The following is a 25,769-nucleotide window of genomic DNA, read 5'->3' on the forward strand; positions in this document are numbered from 1 at the left end:
GATTGCGTGTTATTGGCTGTGATACTTATGATTTCAGACCACTGTTGGTATTAAATTTTTGTTATTAAACATAACCTTGTAGCGCATTGTCTCAGATAGCTGGACCGTTACACATTGGTGATTCCTTACCATGAAAGGTTTAAATGCAACTTAAAATCAATCAACGTAAACTTTAACTGGCACCAAGATGATGGGCACCATTGATGTCTGAGCTGCACACACACAGCGTTGTGTCAGTGTTGTCACTCACATTAGTGTTCTTTCAGGCAAATCTTTCAGATATCAGCTCCCCATGTAAGAGTGGGATTTAATAAATGCCAGCCACACCGCTGGCATTCATTCCGGTTAGTTCCACTTTTTGTGGACGTTTTTTGAGCAAGTGATATTGTGGGCGATATGTGTGCGAGGTGGTGAAATTGACAATGGGTGATCTCCATGGCCACTAGTTTGGGCAAATATGCTTTTTATGACAAAAAACAGTGGGCAGGTGTTAATATTGAATCTCGGTGTTAAATCAGTGCGGAAAGTAATGCTGGGTGATATTATGGGCGTTGAATTCACCCAATTTGCTGATTCCACCCAAAAAAATTGGGCGGGTGGTAATATTTTTTCCCAGCATTAAGCACATTGGGAAAGTAACGCTCGCCGATAAGTTTCCTAAAAATGCCTGTCAGTTTCCATTTTGTGCCAAAATGGGTGATATCAGGGCGTTATACGTCATTTCAGCTGTAAAATGGGCATTAAGTGGGCGTAATACATGCAAAAAAAGTGGAGGTTCTAGCCCCATGTGTCCCACTTGGGAGCTATTGTATTCGAACTTATCGAAGTTTAGTTTGATGTTTCGCTCTCTGCATCTCTGCATGAATTTGCGTAAGTTTGCGCCATGATCGTGATTGGCCTCTTTAAGTGTCTCACCGTGTCCAGTGATCAAGATATCATATGCAATCTCCATCTAGATCTTCGAGGTTCTGGTCTAGTTTCTGCTGGAAGATTTCCAGGGCAGGACTGATGCCAAATGGCATTCTATTATATCGATATCGTCCCCATGGAGTCTGGAAGGTCGTGAGGTAGGAGGACTCTGTGTCTAGTTCACATTGCAAGAAACCCTTCTTGCAGTCTGCTTTAGTGAAGACCTTTACATTTGATATCTGTGGAAAAACGTCATCGATCACAGGAAGTGGCTAGTGTTCGCGTTTCAGGGCATTGTTCAGATGTTGAGGGTCGATACATACTCGTATCTTTCTATTTGGTTTTTGTATAGTCACGAGACTGATTACCCAGTCCGTCGGTTCAACCACTTTCGTGATGATTTGTCATTTTTCCAAACGATCGAGTTCCTCTTTTTAGTGTTTGTTTGATCGCTATTGGCACTCATCTGGGTGGCATTACAGATGGTGTCGCTGATTCACTAAGTTCAAAGTGAACTGTCCCTGGCATGTGTCCAAGTCCCTTAAACACATCCGGATACACATTATCGTTTTTTGACGCTAGCGAGATATTTGCCTTGTTCATAGTTTGCGATTCGCGTAGTTCATTTACCACCACGATATTCTGATGCTGCACTTTTATCAGTTGTAGCTGTTGAGCAGCGTGTGAGCCAGTCAGTGGTGCATTTTGGCCCTCAATCACAAAGGGCACAACGTACTTTTGCTTGTTCTTTGTATTTTCCAGTGGCACATTATAAGTCCAAACCACTGGAATAGTTGCATGGTTATCATATAGTGACAGTGTTGTTTTAGATTATTTTACCTTTAATCCTTTAGGTAAGTATCTAAGAGGTAGCACATTGCATGTAGCCCCACAATCTATTTTCATTTTTACCATTTGACCTTTAATGGAGAAGGTAACCATAATCTTGTTAGGATATTTTCCATCAGTTTTGTCCTTGATTGCGCGATCAGCTTTACCAAGCATCTTTACAGTCATGACTTCAAAATCAGAATCATAACTCTCCAATAGTACATGAACTTTTGACTTGTCCTTATATTTAGGGTTATGTGTAGACTTCTGCCTCGATCCACTTTGTCTGCACTTTTGCGAAAAGTTATTTAGTTTGCCTCAACTTGTGCAGGTATTCCCATATGCTGGGCATTTAGTTTTTGACAGCTTATGTCTTTTGCCACAATATCTGCAATTGTTTGTGAACTCTTTGTCTGTGAATTCTTTCTTTGTGGGTCGGAGTTTCTGTCTGACAGCTTTGACATCTTCAGAGTCTGTTTTAGTGAGCTTCGCGGATTTCATTTGCGCAACTGTGGCCTCTGTAGCTTTACAGAGCATCACACATTTATCGAGTGTTATGCTTGATTCTTGCAACAGCCTCTTACGCAGAGTGTTATCAGATATTCCACAGACGATGCGGTTTCTGATGAAATCATCCCTCAAGTTGCTGAAATCACATGACGATGCTAGCTCTCTCACTTTTACAAGATATCTGTCAAACCGCTCGTCCCCTTATACACAGTTGTAAAACTGGTACCGTTTATATAGATGTTGGTTTTACCTTTACAGTGCTCTTCCCAGAGCTTCAAAATAATCTCAATTTCCTGCTTGTCTTCCTCTGATTTGTAGGGAAGATTATTGTGGATATCTAGGGCATAGCTGCCAATGGCAGTGATGAACATTGCAACCCTAACTCTTTATCTGTTTTTTCCACAATATTTGTGATAATTTCATAGCTGTCCCACAACTGTTTGAATTTTTTTCCAGTTGGCTTTCAAATTGCCAGTCACCTGCAATGGAGGTGGGAGATGAATGTGCACGGGAGTTGGAACCGTGGTGGTCATGATAGCTTGCTACAGTTTAGGGCTTTGAGTTTGTCATATACATATATTCCGTTCAAATACCCAGAGGACTAGAATAAGTCTAATAGTAAAATATCATGGCCATGTATTTGTAGAAATACTTTTTCAATCGAGGCTCTACATTAACTTATGTCACTTTAAATTTACTTTACTAATGCCTCTAGATTATTTTACAAGCTTATGATTATTTATCGCCGTTCATGGATCCACGCACGATGTGTAGGAAACATGCTCTGCACTGTACAACGTCGATTTCGAGTGGCTCGAAAAAGTCTTAGGCCCCGGTTTTCATGAGCTGCAAGGCCCGCCCATTTGTCGCCCAAAGGACCACCGATGGCCACCGAGAGACCAGGCGGTACTTTGCCTGAAAGATTCCTCTAAAAGAGTACAGCCCGGCGGCCAAATAACGGCTTCCGCCATGAATCTGGGCGGCAGGGGGCAGGAGCTCTCAATCTCGGCGGCAAAGGAGCTTGCACCCCAATTGCCGCCGAGGATGGAGTCGGGCCCAGGGAGGGTGGAAGACCTGAAAAGTAAAAACATCACAAAAAATAAATAAATCACCGGAACACTTCAGGGGACCCCATCCAGGTAAGTTGCTGTAAAACAAAATGTAAAAGATGTTCACTAACCTTCTTTTACAGGTCTTCATACCTACCGTCGGGGTTAGACAAGCCTCCACACAACGGTCCTTCCCCCTGCTGGCGCCGACTCCCGCCTGCACCAATCTTGCATCTCAGCGTGCGGGAGGCCACTTACGCGGCTTGGCTGCCAGAGGATGTCAGCGGGCGGTTCCCAGCGGTGCTCCCCTCCCACCTGCTCCAGCCCAAGTGGAAACTGGGAGCGAGAGGAAAACGGCAGGAAACCTCGGCAGCGGTCGGCGGCAGTGGGCGGTAAGGCCCAATATGGGGGCCTTATAGTTCTAAAATTTTGGTCATAGATGCATTCCCCGAAAGATCAGAAGTCTCCGCTTCTGACACCATGTATTTTATAGTCTCTTGAACTCTCTTAGTTCAACTTAACTATTTATTTGGGAGATCTCAGATAGCCATGTGGAGCTTAAGATGGCGTTCTTTCACAGACCCGCTCTCTCAATACAGCTCCCAATATTTCCTAGCTAGAGTGCGCTATACATTATCTCGTTACATGGCCTTCCACCCTATCGCAGTCCTTTCCTTCAGTTCTTTCCTCTCCCTCCTTTCCCTGTCTCTGTACATGCTTAAAACCTGTTACATCTCTAACCTTTTCCAGTTCTGACGAACAGTCATCGACCTAAAACGTTAACTCTGCTGGGAATTTTTTTTCTGGGCGGGGTGGGGGGGGGCGGTCAGCAGGCACGATTGGTGGCAGGTCGGATGGGAGAGTATTTTTTTCTGACAGCGGGTCAGGACCCTGCTATCAACCTGCCGCATTTACCAAACGTCAGCGCTGAGCATGCCCGACATGCAGCGGTAGGGGAAGCAATTAAAATCATAACTGGCTTGTTTACAGCCACTTAACAATGCTCTTTTCCCAGCTTTTTGAATTTGACAGGTCGCCCACAGGTTTGCCACTGTGCCTAGACCTCGTCTGTGAGGCTGCGGCAGGAGGTCAGTGGCCATTGAATCAGCTGATGAGCTGACAGCTTCAAATGTCAAGTCAAAGCTCCCAGCCGATTGAGAAATGTTCCCTTAGCCACTAGTTTCTCTAAACTGCAGTTGCACAACAGATTCCGAATGCTGCAAGTCTTTACACAAGTCTCCATCCAGTCAGATCTCATTCCCTCTCCCACTGTTGACAGATCGCTTCTGTCATCTCTATTTCCCAGCTATCTATTCCATCAACACTTTATACTCTGTCATCTTGGTCCTCAGAATCCGACCACAATCAGCCCCAACACCAGCAGCACCCGACCACATTGCTGCCCGGGAGTACACTGTACACTGACGCTGTACACCCTGGCTGCCACACGATTCGCCAGGTTGGCAACACCCCACACTAACACCATAAAGCATCCCTATAATGCCCAAGCCATTTCTTTCACACTCATCACCATTGCAGGGGTACTATTATGTCTCACCATTCACTGCAACTCACTAAGCCACTTCATGCACGCAAATCTGTCCAAGAACAGAAAGTGTTGAAAATAAAGGTTTCAATGTTTGACAGCACATTAACAGAACATTTACATGAATATTGGATAAAACACCCAAGTGCCTACCCTTGTCTGTTGTTCGTTGGTATGACTGGACTAGGGTGAGTGTGAATGGTGACTAGCGAGATGGTGATATGATAATGTAAATAGAGAGGGATGGGTGGAGGTGTAAGGTAAGTTGGTGTGAGTAAGGATGTGCAGGAGTAGGGTAGGGAAGGCAGAGTGATGGGGATGTGATGAGTGGCACAGCAGGATGAGGGTGAGTGTGGCTTTGTACTAACGCTTCATGATCTAGTGAGCATTTTAACATTTGTGGCACTGCAGCCAGGCCCTCCTGACCACATCCCTGCATGTGTCCTCCTGTGCAATGTGCAACCAGGCTGCGTTGGTGTCCTGGGGAGGTCTTTTCCACCCATTGGAAGGGAAGGGAACCTCCCTGCGTGCTGTCACTCCCTCTATAAGCATCTGGAGGGAGTCATGGGAGAGCCTGGGCGCAGCCATGCACCTCTGTGCAGTGCTTGTCTGTGTTTGCAGAACCTGAATGCTGCAAAACACTGACAGTACAACTGTCAAAATCAATGTGGCCATGGTCCCTTTAAGGAAACCGGCTGATGACCTGTCATCAAATGACATCACCAGACCCGCTTTCTCTAATTGGCTGGGTTACACGTTAGGCCGGCTTAACAAGTCCAATTAGGGGAAATTCATTCTACACAGCAGGACGGAGCCAGCAGCAGGGTCGGGGCCTGCCACTGACATCGCCTGCCCCGGACCCGCTGAGGTAAGGAAAGTCCAGCCTCCTGCTTCTCTCTCCTTAGATGCTGCCTGACCTGTTGAGTATTTCCAGCATTGCCTATTTTTATTTCAGATTTCCAGCATCCACAGGAGTTAGCTTTTATCTTTGACTAAGCTTTTGGTCACTTGTCCTGATATCTCCTTCTGTGGCTTATGTCAATTTTGATCTGTGAAGCACCTTGGGACATTTTACGAAGTTAAAGGCACTACATAAATGCAAGTTGTGGTTGTCAACCTCATTTTAATAATTCCAGCGAGCTCCCAGTCGAAGTGGGGCCTGGCTGCGAGAGCTCAGTGAAGGGGACAGGAATCCACGGTTGTGCAACCTCGATTGTCTTCTTACTGGAGTTGATTATCTTCCTTATTTAGGTGCTCCATAGTTTTGCCTTGTATGCCTACAATCAGGAAACATTGATGATTCTTGAGAATGTGGCTGAGCGGTTTTGTACGACCGTCCCCTCCCGGCATCGAAGCACTGACCACATTCGACCAGCTCCGTTGGGCAGGCCACATTGTTCGCATGCCTGACACAAGACTCCCAAAGCAAACTCTCTACTCGGAACTCCTACATGGCAAATGATCCCCAGGTGGGCAGAGGAAACGTTTCAAGGACACCCTCAAAGCCTCCTTGATAAAGTGCAACATCCCCACCGACACCTGGGAATCCCTGGCTAAAGACCGCCCTAAGTGGAGGAAGAGCATCCGGGAGGGCACTGAGCACCTTGAGTCTCGTTGCCGAGAGCATGCAGAAAACAAGCGTAAGCAGCGGAAGGAGCATGCGGCAAACCAGACTCCCCACCCACCCTTTCCTTCAACCACTGTCTGTCCCATCTGTGACAGAGACTGTAATTCCCATATTGGACTGTTCAGTCACCTGAGAACTCACTTTTAGAGTGGAAGCAAGTCTTCCTCGAATTCAAAGGAACTGCCGATGATAATTTTCAGGGAACTGAAACACTGCTTAATATGACAATGGTCGTGCTCTATGACACCTTGGGTAGCTGCATGCATTCCATTGCACCTGTGCTTGGCAGCTGAATGTAGCTGGTGTAGAAGGAGTCGTGAATGAGGGCTGCAGATAGTAGCCTTGGTTTCTGGGGCTAACCGTGCACATTTCTCTGTGGGTCAAATAAATGGAGATACAGTGGATTCCCTTAAAATAGTGGCATTATGGCAGCTACCAGTATACAACATTGTGCTGAGGGTGACATACGAGCTGCACGCTGATGATGAGTTAGTACTTTCCATTCATGAATGCACAACTATTGTGTGCAGGAGAACATAGGGCCACATGGACACCATCAATGACACCCTGGACATTGGGAAATCATGCTAATTAAAAGACGAGCAGTGGCTTTTCATACTGTTGCCAGTTGACCGTGGCGAAAGTGATGGAGTCACTAGCACCAGCGAACAATGCAAACCATACATGTTGGCTGATGGTGCTGGCGTCCTCAGTGGCAGCCTGGATGAGCCTGAGGCATAAAAGGTCAGGGGGTAAAGTGATTGCGGAAGCCAGTGGCGGTGCGGTGCCCGTGGTGAAGTTTGGTTGAAGCTCCGATTCCAGCATGTCCCATATGTCTGTCACTTTCCCCCTGGAGAATCTTAGTCTATGAGGTCAGAAATCCTCAGAACAATCCTGCCTCACTTGTGTGCGTGGAAGGGAGCGGAATGGCAGGTGCTGGGAATCCTCTTCTGGTACAAACTCACCTGCCTGACATGATTCCCCTGTTGCTCTTCCTGTTCTTTATCCAGTATACAAATAAAGAGGTATTCTCATTGGGACACCCATAGTTCTGATTTTTTCAGAAGAAAATGTAGAATGGTAGCGCCAAAACTCTTAGCACAAAATCTTTTAAACATTCAACTGCAATAACATGCATCTATATAGCACATCTAATGCAGAAAAAAACAACCTGGGCACCTTTAGCCCTTTTCCTCCTCTCTATTGGGGGCTTTCTTTCATTGGAATTGATGACAACACTTCAAACAAATCTGAAGGGACAGTAATATGATATGAGAAGTGACACAAATAGAGCAACAGAAATGCAAAATATTTGGATACTTGAATCTTCACTGGGCCATACAGGGCCAACAGGATTCCTCAGTTTGATCAGCTGTCCTTGATGTTTAGAGACTGTGTTTGTGGATCGAGAGATAGCCATAGTATTGATAACCAAAACTTACAATGGACAGATGTGGAGCTTGGAGTTTAAACATTTCAAACTAATCCAAACTTTTTTTTCACTTGAAAGTTTAATTTGTCAACAGAAACGAGGACTCCAGAACTCAATGGGAAAGTGCGCTCAGAGTGATACATCATAGCTTGTAAAGGTAAATCACCAGTACAGTATTAACAACAATCCAGCTGAGCTCTGAGGTTCACTCAATTCTCCTGCTTATACTGGAGCCAGTTGTCAAAGTTTGATAGTTGTGCTTGAGTGTAGTTAAAGGGGCATTGCAATCTAGTTGGGAAGGGGTGAAATTACGATATGAGGGAGAAGGGGAGGGTTCAGCAGTAAAGAATAAAAGCAAAATAGTTGAAAGAAAAACAAGGAATAAAACAAGAGATCACATTGACCAGAAAGCCTTTTGCAAAATATCTAAGAAAGAAACAACGGGCTGAATTTGCGGTCGGTATGATGGCGTACTCTCAGAGTATGCCATCATACTGCTTTTGAAATGGACAGCAAGTTCAGGATGCGCTAAATCCCAAACTTGCGATCTGTCAAGTTCCGACTTTGACTGTATTATCCTCATTGCTTCCGTGGAGTTGGGCTAATTGCCAACCAACTGCCCAGCAATTACACATGAACATTTTATGGCTGTTGCAAACAGGCATGGGAGCCTGTTTACACAGAGTAAGGGGATAGCCGTCATGATAAAAAATCTTCATCTGATGCTTTGTTGTTTAAAATACTATAAATATATTTGCCCTTTACACTGAATCTGCCTGAGGGATTAGCAAACCCCCAAAAGTTCAGTTGAATATTATCCAAATGTACAACTCTGCTTGAATAAAGTAGTTAAGCAGCCTGCAGTCTAATGTGACTGCTTCTGGTCTATTGATAATTTTGCCCAAAATTCATTTCTAATTCTAATATAATGTAAATCCAGACTGGGGTGAGTGAGACACTGGAGGAGAATGAGAAACCTTCTGTTTCCTGATTGGCACACTGCCCCATGTGATCCCAGGTACGCTTACGCACACGGTGTGCCCCTGGGATCCGTGGGCCGCTACGCTGCGCTCAACTCCTCAGCGTCTGACAGAAATATCTCGAAGGAGGGCTCGCAGCAGGCAAGTGCGCATTACGTTCGGAGGTTGGCGGCGTACTTCATAGGTACATCGCCGAACGCAATTTCAGGACCATTGATACATGATATTAGATATTTCACAAAGGCTTCACTTTCTGCTGTCCCAGTCCGGTTTAGCGTATCTGCTTGTTTAAATGCAAGTTCAGATGCATGTCCAGTATTTCAGTTCCCAAGGTGAGACATTTCCCTTGAGTTAGTTTAAGTTGTTGATGAGCTGGTTACCTCATCACTCTCGTTTGGTCATCGGCTCAGATAATGATTGGCTGATATTTAAACAACAATCTATGATTAAATTAAACACGTGAAGGTAGCTAGTTCTGTAATGCTCGACGCTCCAGAACAACGAGACTTTAACTGAACAGTTCTAGTGAATGCCAACATCGAACCAAGGCCTATCTATGGTAAAATACAGAAAATGTTGAGGGGTTCCGTAGGAGCGAAGTGCTGTCTGAGAGCACGTGGTCCATGTACCTGTGATATTGGGTCAGTTGTCCGTTATACATCTCGCCCGATTTTTATCCAATGAGAGATATATAACAGATGTCTGATTTTACTCTTATCGTCCAAATTCAAAATCACCCAATGAGTGCACCACCTCGAATGGAAGCTCAGATCAGACAATAGTGTATTTAATGAAGCCAAGACAAACATTACCAACCTTTCCTGTTCATGCCCATTTGCAAGCACTTCATCAGCCGGCAGTACTGGCATTGGTTACGCTGCTTTCGTGACATGGTACAGTTCTTGTTCCGAATGCATTTGTAAATCCGTTTATTAAATATGCTTCGCTTGAAGAATCCTTTGCACCCTTCACAGGAGGTAATTCCATAATGTAACCCTGTAGCTCTGTCACCACAGATTAGGCAGACTCGTCTGTCTGAGCGATCGCCTGTAAAACAAAAATAACATTAAACCTTACTTCAAATTAAATTGTTTTGATTTTATAATGGATTCACTTGGATTTTTCAAGGGTTGAGGAAGACAATAGAAATGTGATGTAACCTGCTACTTTTTATTGCATATTCATCCATGACTGTTAGAGTGTATCCTTCTAATAATCAGTACCAGTTATACACTCCACTGCACAGTGTATATACTCATTACATATCTAAGAATGTCCAGTTAATTTCTGCTATCAACCAAAAAGAAAGACTTGCATTTATATAGTGCCTTCAATGACCTCAGAACATGCCAAATTTCTTTACAGTCAATGAAAACATTTAAAGTGTATTCACTGTTGTAATGTAGGGAATGTGGCAGGCAATTTTATGCACAGCATGGTCCCACAAACAGCAATGAGATGATGACCTGATAAGCTGTTTTAGTGATGATAATTGAGGGATAAATATTGGCCAGGACACCAGGACGAACTCCCCTGCTCTACTTCAAATAGTGCTATTGGATCTTTTATGCTCACCAGAGAAGGCAAACAGGCCTGGGTTTAATGTCTCATCTAAAAGCATCAACCAGCTAAATTAAAGAAGAAAGAAAGGAAGACTTGCCTTTATATAGTACCTTTCACGATCTCAGAACATGTCAAAATGCTTTATAGCCGATGAAGTACATTTGATTACACATCAAACGTAATGCAGATTGAAGTCCAAAGCTAAAAGATTGTAAGCCATTAATAGAGCCACTCAGATTAAGTTTTTAAACCAAATTAAGTGACTTTCATTTCAAATGAAGGCAAGTTGATAGGTCTGTAAAGTACACATCATTTATGGCTCCTTCCTTAACACCTAGAAACACCTCTTCATTTAGCACACATTAGTTTATGGTTCCCAAAGACAGCCTCTAAAGTTTTTATTTAAGTGTCTCATCTTGCTCTGCTGGGTAAAGCATTCAGGTTAATCTGATTTTCAATTGTTTAAATTGCATATCATTTGAAAACAAAATTATTTGATGTGCGAGTAGGGAGAACCTCAAATACCCACCAGAAACTTGGATGTCGAAGACCCCAGCAAACCTTCTCCTTCTCCATCCTCCCCTCAAAAACATATTTTACATTGCTTTTCAAGATATATATTTTATTTGCTAAAAATGTGGAAATCTGAAGCAGGCGATGAGCTAGATGAGCTGAATGAATTTTGATCACTCTTATTTTCCAATGTGCTTGTTCATTTACACAAAGCTATTAAATATTAGTAGAAGCTTTCAAATGAAGCACCTGGAGGAATCACAAAATTTAGCCAATTGTGGTGACTTCTTCCTCAACCTCCAACAGGAAGTGCCACTTACTAGCAGCAGTCGAACACCCCAACCTACAAGTAGACAATCTCAAACACTTACTGCCCCAGTGGAGTGGATATATAATAATATCATTATTTTCACAGAGAGTCCTCTATCTCTGGAATAAGTTGCCAGTGCATGCAGTGAGTGTGGGCTCACTCCAGGACTTTAAAAGGGAGCTGGATGAGTTCCTGCAAGTGGAAGACGCCTGGAGTTACAGAAGATAGGTGAATTAACTTGGACTAGTGACGTCAGCCACCATGGTATCCTGCAGTTTTCTTGATTTCCTTTGGAGGAAGGGTCTGGGTTTTTCCTAACTTGACCTAATGTTTTTTCGCCTCTCCCAGGAGATTTCATGATTGTGTGATGGCAGGTGGGAGGTGCATACATGTTGCACCATGTCGGGACAGGACAGCCCTGATGGAGCAAGTTATCTTCTGCTATCCTCTTTCAAATGTGGAATGTTGAGACTATGAAGACAACAACAGCAGCAACTTGCTTTTATATAGCACCTTTAACGTAGTGAAATGTCCCAAAGCACTTCACAGGAGTACTATGAGATAATAAATTTGACACCGAGCCGCATAAGTAGAAATTAGCGCAGGTGAACAAAAGCTTGGTCAAAGAGTTATGTTTTAAGGAATGTCTTGAATGAGAAAAGAGAGGTAGAGAGGCAGAGAGCTTAGGCAGGGAGTTCCAGAGTTTGGGATCTAGGCAACAGAAGGCACGACCACCAATGGTTGAGCAATTATAATCAGGGATTCTCAAAAGGGCAGAATTAAAAGAGCGCAGACGTCTCGAAAGGTTGTGGGGATGGAACAAATTATAGCGATAGGGAGGGGTGAGGTCATAGAGGGATTTGAAAATAAGGATGGGAGTTTTGAAATCGAGGCGTTGCTTAACCGAAAGCCAATATAAGTCAGCGAGCACAGGGGTGATGGGTGAGCAGGAATTGGTGCGAGTTAGGACACGGGCAGCCAAGTTTTGGATCACCTCTAGTTTATGTAGGCCAGCCAGGAGTGCATTGGAATAGTTAAGTTTAGAGGTAACAAAGGCATGGATGAGGGCTTCAGCAGTGGATGAGCTGAAGCAAGGGTGGAGGTGGAAATAGACGGTCTTAGTTAAGCTGCGGATATGTGGTCAAAAGCTAATTTCAGGGTCAAATATGAACCAAAGTTGCGAACAGTCTGGTTCAGCCTCAGACAGAAGTTGGGGAGAGGGATGGAGTCAGTGGCTAGGGAACGGAGTTTGTGAGAACGGAGACCAAAAACAATGGCTTCGGTCTTCCCAATATTCAATTGGAGAAAATTTATGCTCATCCTGAACTGTCTGACAATTTAGAGACCGTGGAGGAGTTGAGCGAAGTGGTGGTGAGGTAGAGCTGGGTATCATCAGCGTACATGTGGAAACTGACATTGTGTTTTTGGATGATGTCGCCAAGGGGCAGCATGTAGGTGAGAAATAGGAGGAGGCCAAGAATAGATCCTTGGGGGACACCAGAGGTAACGATGTGGGGCGGGAAGAGAAGCCGTTGCAGGTGATACTCTGGCTATGATTAGAAAGATTGGAAATAGACCAACATCCCTTAACTTTCCTTAGCTATTTCAACACCATTCATGGTCATCTAGTTTTCCTTGTTATGTGCAGTACCTTGACTTGCCTGCATTAAATTTCATCTGCCATTTTTTGGCCCATTTATATATTTTGTCCAACTCATTCTGTAATTTCTGTGCTGTCACCTGGATTTATACCATCTGCATATTTGACCCATTTGACTTTTTGAATATAAGTCATTGATGTTAATTAGAAACAATCCCAATACTGAGCCTTGGGCTACCCTACTTAGTACCTCCCTCTGCCCCAACATAATCCCTCTAACAAGTGCATGCTGTTTTCTACCCTTCAGCCAATTTCTTATCCATACCCAAGTTTTGCTCTGAATCCCCACAGTTTAGAACTTGATTAAAAGTCTTTCATGTGGAACTTTGTCAAATGCCTTTTAGAAGTCGTAATAGGTACAACACATTGTAGGGCTCTCTGCAGAGTTTACATGGTGTGGCACTTCCTCAAAGAAGTCCAAGAAGTTGGTCAGGCAGAAATTTCCCATTCTGAACCTGTGCTGATAATCCCTTCATAATCCTCACATCTTCTTTTGATATTCAATTCCATATAGGATTGAAGTATGATTAATGGGCATGTAATTGTCTGTTTGGTCACGCTTTTTGAACAGTGGCACCATGATAGTCTATTTCCAATCTACTGGCACCTCCACAGTCTCAAGTGTCACCCTCATAAAAATTGAAACAGCTTTGGAAATCCCTTTTCTAGTTTCTCTTAGTACTGTGGAATAAATAGCATCTATCTCTGGGGATTTATTGGTTTTGAGCATTTTTCAACTGTCTGGGACATCTCCTATATACCAAAGACATTTTGCCTAGGTTATTTCTGTTTGGGGAGGGCATGTTGCTCATACATGGAGAAAACAATCACTACGAATGTTTGCTATGTAATGCTGATGTTCTCTTCCCAGTTGATTAGCATGTTTAATGGCTTTCTCCATTTCACTGACTATACTCTAACTATTGAAGACCTGGAAATATTTCTTATTGTTATATTTTTACCTCCACAGCTATGTTTTTTCTTTTTTAATAAGACAGAGGAGCAGGAGTAGGCCATTTGGCCCTTTGAGCCTGCTCCGCCATTCAACGAGATCATGTCTGATCTTCTACCTCAACTCCACCTTCCTCCACTATCCCCGTATCCTTTAATTCCCAAAAATCTATCGATCTCTGTCTTGGATATTCTCATCGACTGAGCATCCACAGCTCTATGGGATAGAGAATTCCAAAGATTCACCACCCTCTGAGTGAAGAAATTTCTCCTCACCTCAGTCCTGAATGGCCAACCCCTTATTCTGAGACTGTGATCCCCATGTTCTAGATTCCCCAGCCAGGGGAAATATTTTCTCAGCATTAACCCTGTCAAGCCCCTTAAGAATTTTATATGTTTCGATGAGATCACCTCTCATTCATCTAAATGCTTGGGAATATAGGCCTAGTCTACTCAATCTCTCCTCATAGGGCAGACATTGACGATGAGATTCAACATCGTCTCCAATGCGCCAGTGCAGCCTTCGGCCGCCTGAGGAAAAGAGTGTTCGAAGACCAGGCCCTCAAATCTGCCACCAAGCTCATGGACTACAGGGCTGTAGTAATACCTGCCCTCCTGTATGGCTCAGAGAAATGGACCATGTACTGTAGACACCTCAAGTCGCTGGAGAACGACCACCAACGATGTATCCGCATGATCCTGCAAATCCCCTGGGAGGACAGACGCACCAATGTTAGTGTCCTCGACCAGGCCAACATCCCCAGCATCGAAGCACTGACCACACTTGATCAGCTCCGCTGGGCAGGCCACATTCGCATGCCTGACACGAGGCTCCCAAAGCAAGCGCTCTACTTGGAACTCCTTCACGGCAAATGAGCTAAAGGTGGACAGCGGAAACGTTTCAAAGCCTTTTTGATAAAGTGGAACATCCCCACTGACACCTGGGATTCCCTGGCCAAAGACCGCCCTAAGTGGAGAAAGTGCATCCGGGAGGGCGCTGAGCATCTCGAGTCTCATTGCTAAGAGCCTGCAGAAATCAAAGGCAGGCTGCGGAAAGAGCATGCAGTAAACTAGTCCCACCCACCCTTTCCCTCAACGACTGACTGTCTGTCCCACCCACGTTCTTGTATTGGACTGTTCAGTCACCTAAGAACTCATTTTAGAGTGGAAGCAAGTCTTTCTCGATTCCAAGGGACTGACTGCCTATGATGATGATAGGGCAATCCCCTCATCCCAGGAATCAGTCTAGTGAACCTTTGCTGCATTCCCTCTAAAGCAAGTATGTCTTTCCTTAGGTAAGGAGACCAGAACTGTACACAGTACTCCAGGCATGGCCTCACCAATGCACTGTATAATTGTAATAAGACTTCTTTACTCCTGTACTCTAATCCCTTTGTAACAAAAGCTAACATTCCATTTGCTTTCCTAATTGCTTGCTGCACCTGCATGTTAACTTTCTGTGATTCATCTACATGAATGTGTCCTTGGAGATGGAGCACGCGGTGTCCACCGGTACGCTCGCGGCCTTCCGCGAGAGGTGGGCACCGGAGGGACTGGAGTGCATCATCACGCCCGGCAACCAAATTTTAATTTGATTTTACGTTTTAAAGTTTAATTTGTTTTAATTGCCGGTGCTTTTAGTGTCCCCCTTCCCTTTTATAGGGGGCACTGGGGAAAATTGTGATTTTAGTGCCCAAAAAAAAAAACCAAAAAAAAAAGAAAAACACAAAAAAAAACCAAAAAAAAGGGGGGAAAAAAAGGGCCTTGAAAATGTCTGGAGTGTCACCCAGGTCGGGTGGCACCGTTTATTGTTTTTATGTTTTCACAGGTGAACTCAAAAGAGTTTCATCTACATGAATGTGTCCTTGGAGATGGAGCACGCGGTGTCCACCGGTACGCTCGCGGCCTTCCGCGAGAGGTGGGCACCGGAGGGACTGGAGTGCATCATCACGCCCGGCAACCAAATTTTAATTTGATTTTACGTTTTTAAGTTTAATTTGTTTTAATTGCCGGTGCTTTTAGTGTCCCCCTTCCCTTTTATAGGGGGCACTGGGGAAAATTGTGATTTTAGTGCCCAAAAAAAAACCAAAAAAAGAAAAACACAAAAAAAGGGGGGAAAAAAAAAAAGGGGCCTTGTAAATGTCTGGAGTGTCACCCAGGTCGGGTGGCACCGTTTAATGTTTTATGTTTTCGCAGGTAAACTCAAAAGAGTTTCATCTACATGGAGTGGCCGCAATGTTGTGGTACCGGCTGGTCACTTTGACCCCTCCCCCTGCGTTTGTCGCCAAGATACAGAAGAAGCTGGTGGACTTCTTCTGGAACAACAGGAAGCACTGGGTCTCTGCCGCGGTCTTGAGTCTCCCGCTTGAGGAGGGCGGTCAGTCGTTGGTGTGCGTCAGCGCCCAGCTCGCGACTTTCCGTCTTCAGACCCTGCAGAGATACCTTTACGTCGAGCCCCCTCCTAGGTGGTGTGCTCTGGCGAGGTATTTCTTCCGCCAGCAGCGCGACCACAATTATGACACGCAGCTCCTGTTTGTGAACTTGGGGGGTGCCAGGACCGCCCTCCGGGAGCTGCCTGTCTTTTACAGGGAACTCATCAGGGTCTGGAACAAAGTCTCCACCAAGCGCAGCTCTCCGCCGGCTGGAGTGGCGGCCGTCCTGCAGGAGCCGCTGCTCGGGAATCCGTACCTCCACGGCCGAGGTTTCATGTGGCGGTCGGAAGAGAGGGCTGTGGCTGGTGAGGTGACCATGGTCAGGGACCTGCTCGATGGCGGAGGAGTGGGCTGGATGGTGCCAGACACGCTGGCGCGGCGCCTAAACTCTGCCAACGTCCGCCACGCGGCCGATGCCATCGAGTCGCTAAAAACAGCTCTGGGCCCTGACTCCGTTAGGTGCATCGAGGAGGCTCAAGCACGTGGGGAGATCCCGTCCGAACTGACCCCCGTCCGGACGGAATTCCTCATCGGCGCCAAACCCCGGAACCTCCCTCGGGGGCCGGCGCCTCACAACTTGAGCCGCCTCGGGGAAATCTCCTCCGTGCCTTTCAGTTCCGCGCGGAGGGGTTTCCTGTACGGGCTGCTCCTGCACACCCTCAACTTTGCCATCCTCGCCGGCCGTCCGGACACGCCATGGCGTACCATCTTGCCGTCCGGAGGAGGCGGGGGTCCCCGATGGAGGGCACTCTACGCAGGGGTCCTCCCACTATTCATCGGGGACTTGGCCTGGAGGGTGGTGCACGGAGCAGTGCCGTGCAACAAATTTTTAAGCCGGTTCACGGACTCCCAGGCCGCCTGCAATTTCTGCAGTCTGGAGGAGTCCGTGTTCCATGTTTTTATTGAGTGCACGAGGTTGCAGCCCCTGTTCCATTATTTGAAGGGGCTGCTCCTGAAATTCTGGCTGCACTTCAGTCCCACTCTCCTGATCTTTGGGCACCCTGTGCGGAGGGGAGCGGGTAGGTCCGAAGGCCTCCTCGTAGGACTGCTCCTGGGCACGGCCAAGGGTGCCATCAGCCGGTCCAGGCAGCGGGCGGTCGAGGGGGTCGTTCAACCTGACTGCCTGCCTCTCTTCCGCTCTTACATCCGGTCCAGGGTGTCCTTGGAGATGGAGCACGCGGTGTCCACCGGTACGCTCGCGGCCTTCCGCGAGAGGTGGGCACCGGAGGGACTGGAGTGCATCATCACGCCCGGCAACCAAATTTTAATTTGATTTTACGTTTTTAAGTTTAATTTGTTTTAATTGCCGGTGCTTTTAGTGTTCCCCTTCCCTTTTATAGGGGGCACTGGGGAAAATTGTGATTTTAGTGCCCAAAAAAAAACCAAAAAAAAGAAAAACACAAAAAAAAACAAAAAAAAGGGGGGAAAATAAAAAGGGCCTTGTAAATGTCTGGAGTGTCACCCAGGTCGGGTGGCACCGTTTAATATTTTATGTTTTGCAGGTGAACTCCAAAAAGAGTTTCACCTACATGGACACTTGGGTCCCTCTGAATTCAAACGTTTCCCAGTCTCTAACTATTCAACAAACATTCTGCTCTTTTGTTTTTCTTACCAAAGTGGATAATTTCACACTCCCCCTCATTGTATTGCATTTGCCATTTTTTTTTGTCTACTCAATTTCTCTGCAGCCTCTTTGCATCCTCCTCACAGCTTACTTTCCCACCTAATTTGTATCATCAGCAAACTTGGAGATGTTACACTCAATCCCTTCATCTAAGTCATTGATATAGATTGTAAATAGCTGAGGCCCAAGCACTGATCCATGCGGTACCCCGCTAGTTACAGCCTGCCAACCCGAAACAGTCCCGTTTATTCCAACTCTGTGTTTTCTGTCTACCTACGGGATTTGCAGAGGACCATTTTTTCTCTTGATTTCACTTGTGATTGTTTGTTAATCCACTTCGGGTCACACTTGTTTAGTCTGTGCTTGCTGATTCTAGGTATGTATTTATTGTCCTTTCAAGGTGTTTCACTTGACCTCAACTTATGGGTTATGGGGCTAGAACCTCCACTTTTGTTGCATGCTTAACGCCCACTTAGTGCCCATTTTACCGCTGAAATGACGTAAAATGCCCAGATATCGCTCATTTTGGCACAAAATGGAAACTGCCGGGCATTTTTAGGAAACTTATCGCCGAGCGTTACTTTCCCCATGTGCTTAACGTCAGAAAAAATCTTACCACCCGCCCACTTTTTTGGGGCGGAATCAGCAGAATGGGCAAAATCAATGTCCATAATATCGCCCAGCGTTAATTTCCGCACTGATTTCACGCTGAGATTCAATAATACCGCCCGCCCACTTTTTTTGTTGCAAAGAGCATATTTACCGAAACTAGCGGCCATGAGATCGCCCAGCGTCAATTTCACCACCTCTCACACATATCGCCCACAATATTGCTCGCCCAAAAAAACGCCCAGAAAAAGTAGAACTAACTGGAAATAATCACAGCATTATGGATGCCATGTTGTAGATCACATTACATTCTTTAAAAGGTTGCTGTGCTTCAACCTCGGCGGAGTTTGGATGTACTCTGCAGGTCGTTGGAGTTGATGTGAACATCTCTAAAAACATCTTGGCCATACAGTGACTGATTGGAATTGAATACATGTCTTCATCAGGATATTCCTCGTTTGTGACCAATCGGTGGAAAACAGGGCCTGTCCTTCCTCACCCTCTCTTGGTGACCAATTACATGCAGCAGACTCGGCATCACCGAAGGAATGCTCTATTGCATTATGTGCCCAATGTAAGATGTGCCAGACTGATGAGGAGGACCAGATGTTACACCCCCCGCAAGTTCAGGGAGAAGCAGTCTTACCTCAACTTGCCCGACACCACCTGCCTTCGGAGACTGCGCTTCCACAAAGAGGTTATCACTGAGATATGCATCAAGATCCACGGCGCGACCCTGGATACACTGGACCATTTCCCTTTTCTCGGGAGCCTCCAATCAACAAGAGCAGGCATCGACGACGAGATCCAACACCGCCTCCAATACGCCAGTGCAGCCTTCGGTCGCCTGAGGAAAAGAGTGTTTGAAGACCAGGCCCTCAAAACTGCCACCACGCTCATGGTCTACAGAGCTGTAGTAATACCTGCCCTCCTGTATGGCTCAGAGACATGGACCATGTACAGTAGAAACCTCAAATTGCCGGAGAAATATCACCAACGATGTCTCCGTAAGACCCTACAAATCCCCTGGGACGGCAGGCGCACCAAAGTCAGCGTCCTCATTCTGGCTAACATCCCCAGTATTGAAGCACTGACCACACTCTATCAGCTCCGCTGGGCAGGCCACATAGTCCACATGCCAGACACGAGACTTCCAAAGCAAGTGCTCTACTCGGAGATCCTTCAGGGCAAATAAGCCAAAAGTGGGCAGTGGAAACGCTACAAGGACACCCTCAAAGTCTCCCTGATAAAGTGCAATATCCCCACTGACATCTGAGAGGCCCTGGCCCAAGACCGCCCTAAGTGGAGGAAGTGCATCCAAGAGGGTGCTGAGCACCTCAAGTTTCAACGCCGAGAGCATGAAGAAATCAAGCGCAGACAGCGGAAAGAGCGTGTGGCAAACCAGTCCACCCACCCTTCCCTCAACGACTATCTTTCCCAGCTGTGACAGAGTCTGTGGCTCTTGTACTGGACTGTTCAGCCACCAAAGAACTCACTTCAGGAGTGGAAGCAAGTCTTCCTCGATTCCGAGGGACTGCCTATGATGATGATGATGATGATGATGCCAGCTGATAAGGACAGATCTGCAGCCTGCCAGCACCATCAGTACTGCACTGTGCGTCGAGGTAAAAGTCACCACGGCACTGTTGTTCTATGCCTCGGGTTCTTTTCAGGCCACAGCTGAAGACATTTACAGAGTTTCTCAGAATGCCACACATCGCTGCATTAGACAGGTCACTGAAGCCCTGTACGCATGCAGGAGGGACTTGATCAGCTTCCCTATGACCAGGGAGGCACAGAGTGAGAGGGCTCTATGATTCTCCAGAATTGCAAACTTCCTCAAGGTGCAGGGTGCAATAGACTGTACGCATATCGCGATGCGGGCACCTTTTCAGAATGCAGAGGTTTTCAGGAACCACAAGGGATTCCACTCCCTGAATTTCCAACTGGTTGTCGATCACCAGCAAATTATACTGGCAGTGAATGCTCAATTTCCCGGCAGCATCAATGATGCTCACATCCTGCGTGAGAGTACTGTATCTGACTTGTTTAACAATCAGCCACAAGGTCAATGCTGGATGCTTGGTGACAAAGGATATGGCCTCGTACCTGGCTGATGACCGCCCCCCCCCCCCCTCCCCCCGGTGACGCCCACACTGAAGCCAAGAGGCGATATGACGAGAGCCACAGAGCAACTCGCAATATCATGGAGAAAACCATTGGAGTGCTGAAGCAGCGCTTTAGATGCCTGGACCACTCAGGAGGTGAGCTCTAATACCACCCTGAGCAGGTAGTTCAATTCGTGGTGGTGTGCTCCATGCTGCACAACTTGGCTATCAGGAGGGGTCAAGAATTGCCCGATGAGTCTGACAGTCCACCTCACCAGAGAAAGGAAGAGGAGGATGAGGAGGCGGACGCTGACATCGGCCCAGATAATCAGGCTGATGCTGAAGCCATGCCCCCGCCCCCCTGTAGACCGCATGAAAGGGCCCATGGTGGCATGATAACTGCAAGAGCCTTACATTAGGAGCTCATCAATGAAAGAATGTTGGTGTTATTTACAAGGCTGACACACTGCTGGGTGTGCAGGTGATACATCAATGGTGGGCATCACCTTGGTGACAGTTAAAGTTTAAGTTGATTGAAGTTAAGTGTGATTATACCCTTTGATGTTAAGGAATCACCAGCGTGTAACAGTGCAGCTATCTGAGCCAATGCAGTACAAAGTTTTGTTAAAAAAAACATTTAAACCGAACATTAGTCTGAAATCATCAGTATTTCTGTACAAACCAACCCTTCCCCCCCTCACCCCCCCGCTTCTCCTCCCCAGCTCCACCCTTGCCCCTTCCCCTCCTGACTCCAAGCCACCTGGTCGAGGAGGTCCTCAGGCGATGCTTCATTGGCGGGGGAGAGGGGGTGCCGGCCGAAACGCTGCTTGGATGGATACGGAGAGGACGGTCCCGAGGTGGGAACGTGCTCCGAGCCAGAAGCAAGATGTTGCTGCTGGCTCTCGTGTGTGGTTGGCACTGGGGGTGCGGCACCTTGGGTGCAATGCCGCGCTCCAGGACCACTGAGAGCCCTCTGCCACCAGTGTTCCTGGCTATGAACTCCAGGGCGTCCTCCATTCCTTCCATGTTATATCTTATTTGTTGGACAAAAACTCGGTGCCAACTATGTTCTTGGTGCTTAGTCGGCTTTTTGCTACTGGTGAATCTACGTCATGCCTCCCACAACAGCCAGACAAGCACACACCACAGCCACACATGCTTTCAGCGCCTCTGAGCTCCCTCTCTCTCTGTCTCCTCTCTGCGCATGCCATGATGACCCTTGACCTCTTGAATCGCAGGAATCGAGCATTGTCATGCCGTTGCTAAGGACGGCCACACTTTACGGCGGAAGGTCAAAAAAATTTAATGCTATTGCCCATTTCATATCGCTCGCGGTAACGCCCATTTTCAAAAGTGGAGACTAGGTGCTTTGAGAATGGGCGAGAAGCTGGCGATCTAAGGACCCTTTTTTACCGCCCATGCCGGAAATAACGCCCATTTTTAGGCAATAAGCATAAAAGTGGAGGTTCTAGCCCATGGAATATCCTCCAACCTGTTTGCTTGAGTTGATCCCTTATTTCTTGAAAGTTAGCTCTTTTAAACTTATATACCTGGCTCCTCATTAATTTTTCTGTAGTTGCTATCCCCTATGGATGCCACGGCTTCCATTTTCTGTAGAATATCCACGTAATAATTAAGTACCAGGTCAGGATAAGCACTGGCTCTCAGGGCTTTAGTTACACACCGTGTCATAAAGCAATCATGCATTACATTTACCATCTCTGACTCTGAACCACTTTCGTTTTCCCAGGCCACCCTTCCTACCTATTCATAGGGCAAACTGTCTTCCTTCTCATTCTTCCCGAGTCTGTCGGGAAGCTCGTGGTGATATTTAAAGTAACACTGTACATATACAAATCAATAAGGGCCTCTTGATCGTGCACAGTGTCATTTTGTTTCAAAGGTAAGGTGATTCCAAATGGATCTAAGTTCAGCCCAAGTACAGATTTTGTTTCGAAATAGCCAATGCTTACCCAAATTGAAATCAATTTAAATTTGGACTCCTGCCCTGACATTTGTCCATAGTTTGTATATACAATATATATTTAAGTAGCAGATTAATTACCCTATTCCTTTTTTATATGTATCATTTCATTGTGTCAGCTGTGGCTCAGTGGGTAGCACACTCACCTCTGAGTCAGAAGGTTGTGGGTTCAAAGTACATAAAGCTCAGTTGACACTCCAGTGCAGTGCTGAGTGAGTGCTGCACTGTCAGAGGTGTTGTCTTTTGGATGAGATGTTAAACCAAGGCCCCATCTGGTCTCTCAAGTGGATGTAAAAGATCCCATGGCACTATTTCGAAGAAGAGCAGGGGAGTTATCCCTGTTGTCTTGGCCAATATTTCAATCAATCAATATAACAAAAAAAGTTTATCTGATCAATCTTCTTAGGTGGTCCCTCGAATCGAGAATGACTTGTTTCCACACCAAAAAGGGATGAGTTCAATGAGTTCACAGGTGTTTCAATAAAAGATCTGATATTCCAGGACCCGAAATGCATATTGAAGGGTGGAAGATGCCTGTGCGTGGATTTTTTTAACGTGTGGTGGCCGTTGCACACCAGCCACCACACGGGCTTGATAGAGCTAGGTCTTGGTCCAGGGCAAGGATCAACCAAGACGACTGGAGATCAGCTCTGCTGCACGGACCTAGTGCGCACACATATCGCAGTGTGGGCTGGCCCGTGCTGCCTATGGGCCCATGCCTCTTCAGGGTCCCGAACTCACGACTTTCTTGGGCCCAATCAGAGTGCTCTGCAATCTCTTGCTGCTCCTTCGCCCCGACCTCACCTCTCCTTCGCCCCGACCTCGCCGTTCCTGCTATACCTGCCCACGCTCCAATTACCGACCTGATTTATGGTGACGTCCAATCCAGTCGCCCTCTTCACAGCCGTCGCCCTCCTGCGCCAGCTCGCGCTGCTCCCTGGAGTGGTATGCCTCCACGCTGCTCCCGGGCCGCCGCTCGCCGCTCCTTTTATGGCCCCGACCTGCCGCTGGAGTTCCCTCGCAGGTCGGGGCCGCCACGTTTCATTATCATGTTGCTGTTTGTGGGAGCATGCAGCGTTTCACACATTACAACAGTGATGAAACGCAAAAGTACTTACTTGGCTGTAAAGCGCTTTGAGATGTATGGTGGTCTTCTGGATGTCTGGCGCTATATAAATGCAAGTCTTTCTTTCCATTGTCTATCCCATTCATGGCTAAATAGAAGGGTTAAATTGATGTAAACTCTACAAATATAAATTAAGATTTGTGCCAGTGTCAGTCTTATTTTCATATCCCCGATCCTCTGTATAAAATGTCTGCACTCAATTATATGTCAGACGGAAGTACTCTGTAATGTTAGACAATGAGATGTTATTGAGTTTAGTGGGAGCTAGCATCACTCATATCTACTTTTCTGTTCGACATGCTCCTCGTAGTGAAACTTCTCTGCTCAAATTCGCAACTACTGTGCAAAGATTCCCACAAAAGTTACGTTCTCTAAATGGAAAAATATAATCACGAGAAATCCCGACAACTTAAAAGCTTTCCTCATCTCACAAGCCAGGCTGCCTCCACATGCTGAAGTGTGCATGTGACGAGTGCAACGATAACATATATTCAATTGGATCAAAGTAACAAATGTTGGAGTATGGAATCTGGAACCAGCGCACTCTGTCAGCTCATAGGTAACAGATGTAGATTCTAGTTTTGATTGTGGAGAAACATGTACCGTATAAAAGGAAAACAAACTTCCAGACATCAAATTTAGAATCACCAAATCTCTCGTGTAAATCTGTTCCGAATTGTAGTTCAAAAGCATTGCAGATGCAGTCAAGATGTAACTGATCTGGAAGGGCATGTAAAATGTTCTTTCTGTCCTGTGATCTTTCCTCATAATTAACTTATGTATATATGCCAACTGAATACAAAGGTTAACCACTTTTTAACCCTAGTCGAATAGCAGGTTCTGTTATCTGTAGTGATGCTAAAATGTTTGACTAGGATCACCAGTCTTACATCATAACCGTCAGTTAATAACGGATTTGCATAAATGTGACTGAGATTGCTGGAGAAGTCCTGATGTTATGGATTTTATAATCTGGGGGTGGTAGCTTGACCCTGCCTAAGGTGTTTATTATTGACTGTGTTTCCTACTGTGAGAAATACAAACAAGAAGTTATTTTCTTGTGTCTGCAAAGCACATTTTTTAGTTGAAGTGTCACTATAGATTGCAGAACGATCCCATTTGCTACATATATATTATTAGGTTTGTTATCTATTCCATCAGCATGGGTGCCTACTCTCTCACCTTGATCCTCAGAATCCCACCACCATTAACCCCCACACCAGTAACACCAGGCACACCAGCAGCACCAACAACACCACCAACCTTCTGCACAATCACCTGATGCTGCACAGGACACAGGGCATCAGCACCCGACCACATTGCTGCCTGGGACGCCAGAGATGGCCTCACCAGGGCAAGATTTACTTCACTTGACACTGCACACCCTGGATGCCACATGATGCGCCAGGATGGCACCACCCCACACCAACATCATAAAGCATCCCTACAATGCCCAAGCCATTCCTTTCACACTCATCACCGTTGAGAGGGGTACCATTATGTCTCACCATTCACTGCAACTCACTAAGCCACTTCCAAAGGTGCACACAAATCTGTCCAAGAACAGAAAATGTTGAAAATAAAGGTTTCAATGTTTGACACCACATTAACAGAAAATTTACATGAACATTGCCTACCCTTGTCTGTTGTTAGTTGGTATGATTGGACTAGGATGAGGGTGAGTGTGAGGGGTGGCTAGCAATATTGGGGATGTGATAATGTAGATAGAGAGGGATGGGTGGAGGTGTAAGGTAAGTTAGGGTGAGTAAGGATGTGCAGGAGTAGGGTATGGAAGGCAGAGCGATGGGAATGTGATAATGTAGATAGAGAGGGATAGGTGGAGGTGCAAGGTAAGTTGGTGTGAGTAAGGATGTGCAGCAGCAGGGTTTAGAAGGCAGAGTGAAGGGATGTGATGAGAGACACAGCAGGATGAGGTTGAGTGTGGCTTTGTACTAATATTTCGTTATCTACTGAGATCATTGAAACGTTTGCGGCACTTCATCCT

At 46.1% G+C, this 25,769-nt stretch overlaps 1 protein-coding gene across 1 annotated transcript in view; it reads right to left on the reverse strand.

The window, feature by feature from the left end:
* LOC139269154 (nuclear receptor subfamily 6 group A member 1-like) overlaps positions 1-25,769 on the reverse strand; it is a 371,389-nt gene that overhangs the window by 332,242 nt on the left and 13,378 nt on the right. The window contains exon 3 of the mRNA XM_070888255.1: positions 9,701-9,931. Coding sequence (XP_070744356.1) covers positions 9,701-9,931 — 231 coding nt within the window. The remainder of the gene's footprint in view (positions 1-9,700; positions 9,932-25,769) is intronic.

Source organism: Pristiophorus japonicus, chromosome 8 (genome assembly GCF_044704955.1).
Source record: "Pristiophorus japonicus isolate sPriJap1 chromosome 8, sPriJap1.hap1, whole genome shotgun sequence".
Classification (NCBI taxonomy): Eukaryota; Metazoa; Chordata; class Chondrichthyes; family Pristiophoridae; genus Pristiophorus; species Pristiophorus japonicus.